Here is a 13,398-nt window from a genome sequence, read left to right on the forward strand (position 1 = left end):
CTTCTTTATCAGTGAGACCGAAACCATCAGTGCAGCTACCTCTGGACCCCCCAACTTTTCCCTTCTTCACCAAGCCAAACATCGCCCCTCCTCCACCTCACAAAACATCTTTAAAAGACAATTTACATCTCCTTAATGTAGTTTGTGTTTTGGGGCAGATTAAGTTAAAAAAAAGAGAGAAATCGAGAGAAAAAAATGATATTCGGTTCTTATAAATCAGTAAAACGGCCTTTGAAAGCTGCATTTAAATCATTCCTAAACTCTGCATTAAAATCCAATTATAAACCACCTTAACAGTCCCTTTGTGAAGTATTGATTCCCACCAGCAGGGGGCAATTAAAACTTTCTCACTGTGTGCTGCATCTTTTATATGTACCAATGTTGGGAACACATATAGAGGATCAAAGATAACGGGAGTTTGAAGAGGGCTGAGAAGTTCACTTTGTTTAGAAGCTGATCAATGCATTAAGTTGGAGAGAGAGTTCTGATGTGACAATCCCAGAGGTACTTTGCAGACATTGTCAAACAGTGAACGTCGAAAGAATATCCAGACAAGAAAAGAGTTGGCAGTCATCAAGTGGGAGGATTTTGCAAAAAGAACAGAATTCGGTTGTGTCAGTTGGTTGTGAATCTGCCGACACTGCGTCGTTGTGTGGTTTAGTTTGCAGTCAGACGGGGAGGGGGAGATGTCCACCTTTCTTACTGTTTTGTTTCTAGGGCAATTCTTTATCCTGGGATTGGCAACCATGGACAACTTCAAATGGCAACATGACCTGACTAAAGGTACCAACGAACAGGTGAGTGACTTCCAGCTGGGAAGTACGGGGATCCAAAAGGAGATGGGCGCCGAGGGGCCACCTAGGGATAAACTGGATGTTGCGGGTGGACCAGGCACCGGCACGGATTCAGAAAGCTCCAGCAAAGTGAGGTCAAGAGAAGTCATGCGAAGTGCAACCACCGCTCCGAAAACTCCCGAGCAAAGGGCAAGGCGGGGGACAGACGAAGAGGGCAACGTGACCCCAGAAAAAACAACGGTCGGGTCCCCCCAGCAAGGCAACCCCACGGAATCTCCCCATTTCCAAATAACTTCTGAGGTCCCCGTTACTTCGTTCAAAGGTGAACTGGCGGGGGCATCGAGGGAAGCTACATCTGGCGTGCTCAGTGAGAAAGTTAACGAAGTGGAGACGACAGCGAAGAGGCTTCAGTTAGAAAACACCCTCTACCCTGTCACTGACAGCACTTACAGTGCTTATGCGGTCATGCTTCTGTCCTTGATACTCTTTGCGGTTGGGATCATTGGTAACCTGGCAGTGATGTGCATCGTTTGTCACAATTATTACATGAAGTGCGCCTGGAACAATATCCTGGCCGGCATGGCTTGCTGGGATTTCTTTGTCATCTTCTTCTGTCTGCCAGTAGTTATCTTTAACGAAATTACCAAAAAACGGCTGCTTGGGGACATCGGGTGCAAGGTGGTGCCATATTTGGAGGTAAGGTCCAGTCAGGACTTGCCCTTTCAGGGGAGGAGTTCCTCTTGTCACTAGGGCGCAGATATACCCTAAACATCATCATGGAGATTTCCTCTGTTTGGTGTTTCTGGCGTTATGCAGCTTCCACAGAAATACAGAACAGAGAAAAAAAAGTCATCAGAAGTGTTTATTAAGTGTTTGTACAGAGCGAGCGGAGAGCAGTTCTTATCCCTTACCTCCAGCAGTCAGGGTTTCATAAACATTGCCAGTATCGAGCAACCAGCTGTGAGAAAATATAAATATTCAGTATATATACTTGTATCGAATTTTCAAATTCCACTATTCTGTCTTGTTTGAAACATTTAATTCCCCGAATTGTAAGGTGGAAAAACATTGTAGGTTTTATCGTTTGGTTAACTTTTGAAAGTTATTTGATTTAACTGATATAATGGACATGAATGGAATATGACTTTATCACGGGCATAGTAATTATGTTTAAATTTGTCAGCTGTTGTTGATTTGGGATTGGTTAGCTGGCTCATTCTGAGAATACGTCAAGCAATGTTAAATAAAACTTGATTGAACTGATGCAAGTATTAGCAGATTGAACAGGTGGCCCTCCCTATGTAGGATTTTTATTACTCTGCTTTTCAAAGAATACCAAAATAAAGCTTCTGTGGGTTTATGCCACTGTTAGTAATTCAATGGTATTATAATGTCCTGCTGTTCAGATGGTATCACAGTAAGACTCAATCTCATTTGGTAGCATGGTGAAAACTGTGATTTATTTTTGGACTTTGACTTTTTGCAGATTATCGAGACGTTGTGCCACTAAAATGCGACTGCAGTAGTGTTTATTGGTTGGTGGCCTGTCGCCATGCTAGATAAACAGTAAAACTCATAAAAGCAATTAAATCCTTCAGCATCAACATCAGCAACAATGAATGATCAAAACAACATGCACATAATGTAGAGATACAAGTAATCTTTGTATAAATGCTGAATGTATGACAATGGAGTCTTGGCAGACATTTGTCAGCACACTGATGCCCCCTTGTATTTTAAATTAAGCTAGCTAGATATAAGCACTTTCTTTGAGGATCAGCTGCAGGATGTTTGGAGAAGCTACTCATTACAAAGTTCAAAGGATGCAGTATATTTTAGAGGTTAATTTTGTTTAAGAGTTTTGGCATTCTGCTTTACTGTCACTGGGAAAGCTGTGACTGCTCTTCATTATCACAATAGTGGTTCATTTTATGGAACCCGGTGGGTGGCGGGGTGGGGGGAGGGCTGGTGGTGGCGGGGTGAACAATTTTTTTAAGGGTTAATTGAGGGCAATTTTGCACATTTAGATGCTGCAGTTATTTTTTTTTTAATACATGCCTTATAGGTTGGCACAAGTGGTAATAGTTATTTCATGAAGGATAGAGCTAAGTACTAACATTGCTTTTAAAGCCAACTGTTCAAATCAAAACAGAAAATGCTGGCAATACTCAAACCTGTCAGGCAGAATTTATGAACAGAGAAACAGAGTTAATGGGTGCAATTTTATGGCAGCGGGATTCACGCTCCCGCCGAAGTCAATGGAGTTTAGAATGGCTCGCATTTCATAGCAATGTTTCAGAACATTAGCATTTAACTCTGTTTCTCTGTACACAGATGCTTCCTGACCTGCTGGGTATTTACAGCTGTTTCTGTTTTCATTTCAGATTTGCTACATGCTCAGTATTTGCTTTTCTTTAAATCAGATAGCGAGAATTGGATTCTTTTCTCTTGTGACTAACTGCATGGTTCAGTGTTATAATATTCCAAGAATAAATACAATTCAAAACACTCCTGCAACTTCTAAGTGCATTACTTAGCCAGACTATATGCTGTCTACTGTAATAACCAGCACAAGAAGAAAATATGTAGCATTTAAATACAAGATTTAAATTATCTTCCATTATTTGACATCTTTTTAAAATTAAGAATGTTACAATATTCTGTTTAGGCAATACATTCCAATATACTAAATGCATAATGATAATGCAGCATGTTTTCTCTGCAAACATATAGATGAATTATAACATTTTATATTGTTTGGTATATATAGTTCATAATGATTTCGACAGTGATGTAACTAAATGCATTGTACTGTATCCTGGCACATTTTAAAATGGTCATTTTATTATTACAGTTGGTACACCCTTATTTCACACTGACTGTTTAAATCAAAGTTATTACATGGAAATATTTTTACCTTGTGAAAATGTAATTGAAATTTTAATTTATGCTTCTTATAGTTTGACATGGAATTTTGCAAGCCTTTTCTGGTGCATAATGGCTGCTGTGTTTACATAACTAAAATCACTGCCCTGCAAAATTGTAGTGTGTGGCTCTTTAAGATGTTTCAACATGAGGGCATTATATAAACGGTATTTTTTTAAAATGAATTTATTTTAACTTCTAGGTCTCTTCTCTCGGAGTCACTACCTTTAGCCTGTGTGCATTAAGCATCGACAAGTTTCGTTCTGCAACAAGCACGCAGTCACAAATTAGGCTGATAGAAAGTTGCCTATCTATTGTGGCCAAGATGGCAGTCATCTGGATAGGATCTATGTTGCTGGCCCTCCCTGAAGTCCTTCTCTGGCAACTGAATCAAAAGACCTCCATTATCTCTGGAGTTATTACTGACTATTGCATTGTCAAAACGTCTTTGAACCTTCCTGAGCATATCTATGAACTTGCACTGACCTATGAGAATTCCAGGATGTGGTGGTACTTTGGCTGCTACTTTTGCTTACCCATCATCTTCACAGTGGCTTGCCAGTTGGTGTTGAGAAGGGTAAAAAACACTGAGAAGAAATCTGACCTCAAAATTACTTCTCAGCATGCCCAGCACGAAAGTCAAAAAACCCACACCTTGATTGGTCTAACCATCCTCTATGGCTTCTGCATCATCCCTGAAAATGTCTCCAACATTGTGGTGGCCTACAGCTCTCCTGAAATCTCCAAGGAGACCATTGACTTACTCAACATTATTAATCAGTTCTTCCTGTTCTTTAAGTCCTCCGTCACCCCAGTGTTGCTTCTGTGCCTCTGTAAGCCTCTGGGCCGAGCCTTCATGGATTGCTGTTGCTGCTGCTGTGATGAGTGTGTTCCAGAGGCCTCAGTAAGTGGTGCGCAAGATAGCAAACTGAAGACAGAAATGGCATCCATCTTCTGTGATAATCCCAAGGAAACACCAACAATAATGACTCTAGGTACCCAGTGTTAACAACAATCCTTCACATTCAGCCTGAGGCTTTAAAGTTTGACAGCGAAGCAGGCCCATTATCAAATATAACAGTCAGTCAGTTAATTCTTTGATTTAGCGGTGTATGCCGGTAGATTCTTTTTACTGCCTGGATTGAACTAGTAAATTAGAAGAAGTTAGTTAGCTCCAGTAAGATCGTGCTGTGTCAATGCAGTGTGAATAACTAATATTTTCTTGCTGAGTTTAGGCTTTATTTTACACTGTTAAATCATGAAAAGTAATTCTTAAATGAAATACAATTTAAAAGTATCAAAAAGAACCTGTTACAACAAAATATTAGTAATGTATCCATGTAGCACAAGGGTTCCTATAGCAAATCCCTGATAGATCACAGTAAAGTATGTCTAACATTCTGACTAAATCTTTTCATGTAAAGCATGGAGGATTGCCTTTACTAAGCCTCTTTTACTCATGACTTATTCCTATCATATTGAGATCACTAAGTACACATAGAACAGCTCCTATGATCACCAAGATTAACATGTCTGTGGTGTATGAAATAACCTTTAATGTTATTCTAATCTCTAGATCTGTATTTTTATAAATTTTGGGTTCTAAACCCCCTAAGGCATACAGAAAGTATTGTTTAGACACAGCTACCTGGATTTTATAAACTATTAGATAAATTGCTGTTTTTATATTCACTATGGAACCAGCTGCTGTATAACTTTACAACAGGGAAATATTTTGTTGACTATTTTGTTGGCGTAGCACTGCATCAAATAAAAATGTGAACAGGTCTATTTGGTTCTAACATGTGCTACTGTGCTTTTGTTTTATTTCACAAAATCTGTTACTTATTTTGTATCCCAAACAAGAATTTCCACATGGGCTACTTATGATGCATGTCTTTTGTCAGTGCGAATCGGTTTTTACATTGCACTGATGTTAAAAGACACAGTTCAACTGAAAGCTGCCAGCACCAAACTGGGGAGACAACCAAGCACCTAGAACAACGTTTGACTATCTATTCAAGGTAGTCTCAAATGTTTGTCTTTCACATCAATTGTAGCACAACTATCATTTGTGAAAAGTCAAATTGTCAGGTTTCAGATGGCCTGTTAAATTGCCTCAACATTTAATGTTGAAGTCAGCAGTTCTAGAAGAAGAGGTCATACGATAAGTAAATGAAAATGCACTGAATTACTTTTGTCCAATGGGAGAAAAATATTTTCTTTCAACATTTATCAATACAGTATTACTTGTTATATACCAGAAAGCTGTTCAAGATAGATGGGAGAATTTGATTGAGAACTGATGGATCAGTAAATTTGCTCAGTTAATGGCTGAGCATATATTTAATCTGGATTAAATGAACTGATCTCAGCCATAATGTTAATAGATGTACTTCAAATGCTATTAGTGCTCCAGGATTAGGATAAGGAAAATCAGCTGGAGTCTCACTTGTGATAACTAACTAATAACGCCTGCTGGATGTCAGGTTAAGCGCAGCTGTAAGTGTCAGGTTCAGATAGGATCGATCACGTTCAACTGTGATTGTCAGGGAAGGACAGAATCAGATTCAGCTTCAGGCACAGATAGGATTGGCTCTGTTGTAATTTCCAACCCCCCAATCCACCCACCCTATGATTCAACAGCCTACTGTGGAACAAATTTGCAGAGAAAACTGTTTTAAAAAATGAGAACAAACCAGACAAAATCCATAGCAAAATTAGTCTTGAAATATTTCCAGAAATGGCACAAAATGCTTTCATCAAGGTTTAATGATTAACCTAAATCAAAGATTTGAATCTTTATGTAACCATGCTTCTTCACTTTAGTAACGTTGAGTGTCAAGCTTGAATAAATTTCAATATTGCTGCTCCTGTTCAGTACCAGAAAGTGCGTGTTTCTATGTCACATGGTAACAGCTATTGAAAAAGTCTGAATAACATGTAAGGAGAAGTCATGGGTAACTAATTTACAAAATGGGTATGCAGTGTTCTGCACAGTTGAGTCTGAGATCAGACGTACGCTGACAGATCAGTTACTAGTGAAGGTCTGGTACTGGTAAATGTCGTGCTGCCTTCTTGACTGGTCTGATGTTTGGATCTGCCAATCATTTGTTGCATGTAATGATTTATGAGAGGAATGGTAATAAGTATTTTTTTTTGCCAAACAAGCCAAAGGTAATAAGGAAATGAAGGTATCAGCTGGATAGCAAGCCCCACTGATGATAATTATATTAACTGCCCCTAATGATTGTTAGGGTGTTTTTAATAACTGCAAATAAAATCATGATAAAACAAATCTACAATTTAGAACACAAACTAACCAATTCCTAAACTAACAAAAAACCTCATCAATGTTTCAGTTCTTCTATATGTATCAAGAACAACAATGATTTTTAGTTAGCTTTCAGTACGAACTTCACCTGGCAAAGCAGATCAGAGCAGTGGCGTATTGCACTGTGGAGTACAAAATACAAAATGCAGTTTCTCCTTGTGATGTGTACCACATCATGTTCACAATCTTATTGGGCCATCTGGCACAGCACTGAGTGGAGAGACAAGGTGCTGTTATTGGCAAAGGCAAAGCTAGAAACCAGGTCAATCTACAGTGCTTTGCCACACCACCTTGTGGCTGAGTAAGTATTAATGTGGAGAGAGGTCAATGTAGCCCATCAGTTACTCTTTCTTCCCTCCATTAGAGCATGGCGGGATTTAAGAGAGCAGAAAAAAATAAACTTAACAAAATAAAAAGTATCATTAACTCATCAGAATCAAAAAGAGCAATAAATACAGTGAAATGTTACTTGCTCATATTTAAGAGAAGAAATTTTATTAATTTTGGAGGATTTTCTTTGGGTAGGGAACAGCTATTTCTTCTCTTTAGGGAGTCAATAACAAAGGTCACCAATTTAATGTTGTCACTAAGAGAATGTGGAGAGAGGTTAGGAAAATATTCTTTATGCCGAGGGTTGTTGGAATGTGATATGCTTAGCCCTGGAGAGTTGTTGAAACAGTGAACATCACAAGAGAAATTTGATGAATATTTGAAGCAGACAAAAATACAAGGTGCTGGGAAGACTGTGGACTAGTGGGCATTGTTTTGGTTGTTCTAACAAAGAGCCAGCATGAACACAATGGGCCAAATAGCCAACTCCTGTGCCCTAAAGCACTATGATTCTACCGTTTAATCTTTTAACTCTCCCTGTGCCATACATAGGTTATGGTGTGTTTTACAAATTGACATCAAGACATTATTCTCCCATGTTTTAACTAATTTAAGGAAATTCGATAGAAATGCTGATTAGCTCCTGCCAACAGGATTTCATGGGCCAGAACTTCTGAGGAGTAGCAATCACAGTCACTCTGCTCCTATTTACTAACACTGAAATGCAGCCACACCTTTCTCACCTGCCCTTCTGACTCAGGCCAGGTAAGAAAGCTGCAGCTCAGCTGTTCAGGAATTCTCTCAGTCAAGTGCAACAGAGTCAAGGGAAAGGGAGTCATGCCCCCTATTTTACACCACTAGCTGCCATAAAGCAGGTAAGTCTAAAGGTCCCAGCCATTTTGAGAAGCCAGAGTAGCTACCCAGCATAGCTTTGGGGTACCTCCTGGATGCAACGCCCTGGAGATCAGAAGTTATGGGCCCATCTGCTTCACCATCTTAAACCTCAGACGCACCTACAGTAATAGTCATGGCATCCTTGAAGCAGCTTAATTACCATCTGTCCAGTCAAGTAAAGTTCATCAGTGTTAATCCAAATCAAGAGCGGAAATCTGAAAACCAACAGAGCAGTCATTCTACGGTTAATGCACTGACATGACTATTTCTGGTTTTAAAGAGCCGGTTTAAAGATTTATTGCATTAGGGCAAAGTAATTGTGTATGTGTGTAGTTAATCTCACCACCTTCTTGTCTAGGCCCTAAACTCTGGTATTCCCTTCACAGTCTCTTCTATTTACCTCTTCTTCTCTAAGGTGCTACAATAAACCACCTCATTGACCAAGATTTTGGTCACCTGTCCAAATGCCTCCTTCTTTGCTTCAGTGTTACACAATCACAGAATTTTAATGGCACAGAAGGAGGCCATTCAGCCGATTGTGTCTGTGGCAGCTCTCTAAATGAGCAGTATGGCCCACCCCCCCCCACCACACCCCATCCCCCCGGAGGTCCCCATGTAAGGATGGCACAGCAATTGCCCGGGAAGTTCAAACTTCCAATGGGTAATTACCCTGCACTCGGAACCATCCGATACTCTGATTTTTGTCTAATTACAGTACTGTGAAACACGGTGGGATGTTTCACTATGTTAAACAAACAATATAAATGCAATTTGTGTTTTTCTGTATTGAAAATTATATTTAAGTTAACTTCTTGCTGAGTTCTGACCTTTCTAGCTCATAATTTAATTACCAACACAGAAAACCTTCAGATTTTTTTTCTTTGTGGGAGAATCAAACAAAGAGCTAAGGAGAACAATCATTTACTACTCAATCATTTTAAGTACCCTAGATGCAAGTGCTGATTAGCTGATTAAAAATATTCCCAATACTCGATGATGCTGGAGCCCAGCACATCAGTGCAAAAGACAAGGCTGAAGCATTTGCAAGCACTTTCAGCCAGAAGTGAACAGTGCATCTTGGCCTCCTCCGGAGGTTTCATGCATTATAGATGCCAGTCTTCAACCAATTCAATTCACTCCACATGATACCAATTAAGACTAAGACACTAAATACGGCAAAGGCTCTAAGCCCCGAAAAATTCCAGGCAGTAGTGCTGAAGATATATGCTACAGCACTAGCTGTGGCCATAACCGAGCGGTTCCAGTACAGCTACAACACTAGCATCTATCAGACATGTGGAAAGTTGCCTAGGTGTGTCCTATCCGCAAAAAGCAGGACAAATCTAATCCAGCCAACTATCACCCAATCAATCTATTCTCAAACGTGAGCAAAGTATTGGAACGTGTCCGTCAACAGTGCTATCAGGCAACACTTATTTGACAATAAGCTGCTCACCGATGTGCAGTTTGGGTTCCACAAGAACCATTCAGCTCCAGGCTCACGGCAGCCTTGGTGCAAACGTGAACAAAAGAGCTCAATTCCAGAGGTGAGGTGAGAGTGATTGGCCTTTACTTCAAGGCAGCATTTGATCAAGTGGGCCATCAAGGAGCCCTAGCAAAATTCGAGTCAATGGGAATAAGCGGGAAAACTCTCTGCTGTTGACACATACCTAGTACAAGGTAAGGTAGTTGTGGTTGTTGGAGGCCAATCGTCTCAGCCTCAGGACATTGTTGCAGGGTTCCTCAGGGTAGGTGGAAGTGTGAATTGCGAGGAGGATGCAAAGACGCTTCAAGGGGATTTGGAGAGGCTAAGTGATATGGAAAAATTTTGACAGGCGGAATACAATGGGGAGAAATGTGAGGTTATCCACTTTACTAGGTAAAACAGAAATACAGAGTATTTCTTCAATGGCGAGAGACTGGGACATTGGTGGCCTTGTTCATGAATCACTGAAAGCTAACATGCAGGTACAGCAAGCAATTAAAAAGGCAAATGGCATGGTAGCCTTTATTGCAAGACAACTCGAGTATCGGAGTAAAGGTGTCTTCCTGCAAATATGAGCCTTGGTGAGACCATATCTGGACTACTGTGTGCAGTTTTGGTCTCCTTATCTAAGGAAAGATATACATGTCATAGAGGGAATGTAATGAATGTTTGTCCTATGAGGAAAGATTAATTAGACTGGGCCATTATTCACTATAGTTTAGAAAAATGAGGTGATCTCATTCAAGCCTACAAAATTCTTCCAGGGCTCGACAGGGTAGATGCAGAAACGATGTTTCCCCTGGCTGGGGGTGCAGTCTGGAACCAAGGGACACAGTCTCACATTAAGGGGCAGGCCATTTAGGACTGAGATAAGGAGGAATTTTCTCACTCAGTAGGTGGTGAATCTGTGGAATTCTCTGCCCAGGAGGGTGTGGAGGCTCAGTCATTGGGTATGTATCAAAATCCTGGGGGTTACCACTGACCAGAAACTGAACTGGACTAGCCATATAAGTACTGTAGCTACTAGAGCAGGAAAGATGCTAGGAATCCTGTGGTGAATAAATCACCTTCTGACTCCCCAAAGCTGTCCACCATCTACAAGGCATAAGTCAGGAGTGTGATGGAATACTCTCCACTTGCCTAGATAATTGCAGCTCCAACAACCCTCAAGAAGCTCGACACCATCCAGGCCAAAACAACACACTTGATTGGCACCCCATCTAAAAAGATCCACTCCTTCCACCACTGATGCACAGTGGCAGCAGTATGTACCATCGAAAAGATGCAATGCAGGAACTCACCAATCCTCCTTAGACAGCACCTTTCAAACCCATGAACGCTATCACCTAGAAGGACAAGGGCATCAGACACATGGGAACACCACCACCTGGAAGTTCCCCACCAAGCCACTCACCATCCTGACTTGGAAATATATCGCTGTTCCTTCACTGTCGCTGGGTCAAAATCCTGGAACTCCCTTCCTAACAGCATTGTGGGTGTACCTACAACACATGGACTGCAGCGGTTCAAGAAGGCAGTTTGCCACCACCTTCTCAAGGACAACAAAGGATGGGAAATAAATGCTGGCCCAGCCAGTGATGCCTACTTCCTATGAATGAATAAAACAAATGTGCAAGACAGAGATCGATAGATTTCTACATATTAAATACATCGAGGGGTATGGGGTTAGTGCAGGAACATAGAGTTGAAGTAGATCAGCCATGATCTTATTGAATGGCAGAGTGGGTTTGAAGGGCTGAGTAGCCTACTCCTGCTCCTATTTCTTATGTTCTTGTGGAATGTCCCAAGCCGAAACATCTTCAACTGCTTCATCAATGACCTTCCCTCCAACATAACATCAGAAGTGGGGATGTTTGCTGATGACTGAACACTGTTGAGTACCATTTGCAACACCTCAGATAGTGAAGCAGTCCATGTCCATATGCAGCAAGACCCAGGGCAGAATTTTACCCTCGGCGTGCAGGCTCGGTGAAGGGGGGGAGGGGGGGCGGGGGCCCGACAGCCACCTGCGATAGGCAGCGCACCGCGATTTCACACTGGCAGGCCAGTTAAGGCCCACCCAGGGTGAAAGGTGGCTGGGGAATCTGTGAAAAGGGGCGGGCAGGGGTGGGGGCATGAATGTCCGCCAGGTCCAATGGCGACCCAGTGACCGATTCAAAACTGGCCCAGGCAGCCCCTGGAAAGCTGCCACCGAAGGACATTGAGGTCTCCGTGGATCCTGTTGCGGTTGGACATGGCAGGCGGGAGGGCAGGTCGGTGTGGTAGTCAGCCCCACGTTTCTCAGATGAGTGCCTCTCAGCTCTCCTGGAAGAGATGGCAGCCAGGAGGGAAATCCTCGACCCCAGAGACGGGAGGAGGAGGCCCCCACACCTCACCAAAAAGGCCTGGGAGGAGGTGGCATCCAGGGTCAGCAGCCATGACGTGCTGAAGGGCACATGGGTGCAGTGCCGCAAGCGCTTCAACGATCTGCTGCGATCGGGAAGGTTGAGTACCGTATTGACAATGCTACTGACTCTTCTTATCCCACCCGCATATGGGCTTTCACTAATTGTGACAAATAACATTCATGTCACACAAGTGCCAGGCAATGACCATCTTCAACGAGAAAGAATCTAATCATCTCCCCTTGACATACAATGGCATTATTCATCATTGAAATCGTCATCATCAATATCCTGAGGGTCACCATTGACCAGAAACTTCACTAAACCAGCTCTATAAATACTGTTTCTGCAAGTGCAGGTAAGAGGCTGGGAATTCCAAGTAACTCACCTCCTAACTCCCCAAAGCGTGTTCAGGGCACCTGTCAGGAGTGTCATGGAATACTCTCCAGTTACTTAGATAAGCGCAGCTCCAAAAACACTCAAAAAAATTCAGTATCATCCAAGACAAAGCAGCCCGCTTGATCGGCACCCCATCCACCAGCTGAAACATTCACTCTCTCCCATCCCTGACTCACAGTGGCAGCAGTGTGTACCATCTACGAGGCGCACTGCAGCAACTCCCCATGGTTCCTTCGACATCACCTTCCAAACCCACAACTTCTACTGCCTCGAAGAACAAGTATAGCAGACACATGGGAAGATCACCACCTGCAAGTTTCTCTCCAAGGCACTCGCCATTCTGACTTGGAAGTATAACACTGTTCCTTCACACTGAGTCAAAAACCTGAAACTCCCTCCCTAACAGCACTGTGGGTGCACCTACACCATATGGAGTGCAGCGGTTCAAGAAAGTGGCTCACCACCACCCTCACAAGGGTAATTAGGGATGGGCAATAAATGCTGCCCTTGCTAGCAATGCCCAGAAAGAATACAAAAAGAAAATGTGCAACTGAGTGCAGTACAGTAGAATGAAAGTAGATGAGACTGAATGCTTAGTCTTTGATGGAGAATTATACTCCGTGGCAACCTTCTCCCACAATAGCAATACTGAAGCCGTCAATGGAACAATTGGAGTGAGATCTATGCTAAACAGATGCTCTGCCAAAGAACTAAGCTGCTTCATTGTTGAATAACTCCAGCTGAGTGGGTGAGCTAATCCTACCCAGTTTTTAATTTTGCACAGTGCAAAACTATTATTATTAACGAGGCTCCAATGGCTTTCACAAGCAA

The 13,398-nt window shown here is 42.0% G+C and overlaps 1 protein-coding gene across 1 annotated transcript; it reads left to right on the plus strand.

Annotated features, from left to right (window-relative positions):
* Positions 1-412: 412 nt before the first annotated feature.
* Positions 413-5,508, plus strand: LOC121281794 (G-protein coupled receptor 37-like 1). The gene is made up of 2 exons (XM_041194785.1): positions 413-1,490; positions 3,922-5,508. The coding sequence occupies exons 1-2, from the start codon at positions 687-689 to the stop codon at positions 4,726-4,728; spliced, it is 1,611 nt and encodes a 536-aa protein (XP_041050719.1). The 5' UTR covers positions 413-686; the 3' UTR covers positions 4,729-5,508.
* The last annotated feature ends 7,890 nt before the right edge of the window (positions 5,509-13,398 follow it).

The sequence above is a fragment of the Carcharodon carcharias genome, chromosome 9 (genome assembly GCF_017639515.1).
Source record: "Carcharodon carcharias isolate sCarCar2 chromosome 9, sCarCar2.pri, whole genome shotgun sequence".
NCBI classification, from domain to species: Eukaryota; Metazoa; Chordata; class Chondrichthyes; order Lamniformes; family Lamnidae; genus Carcharodon; species Carcharodon carcharias.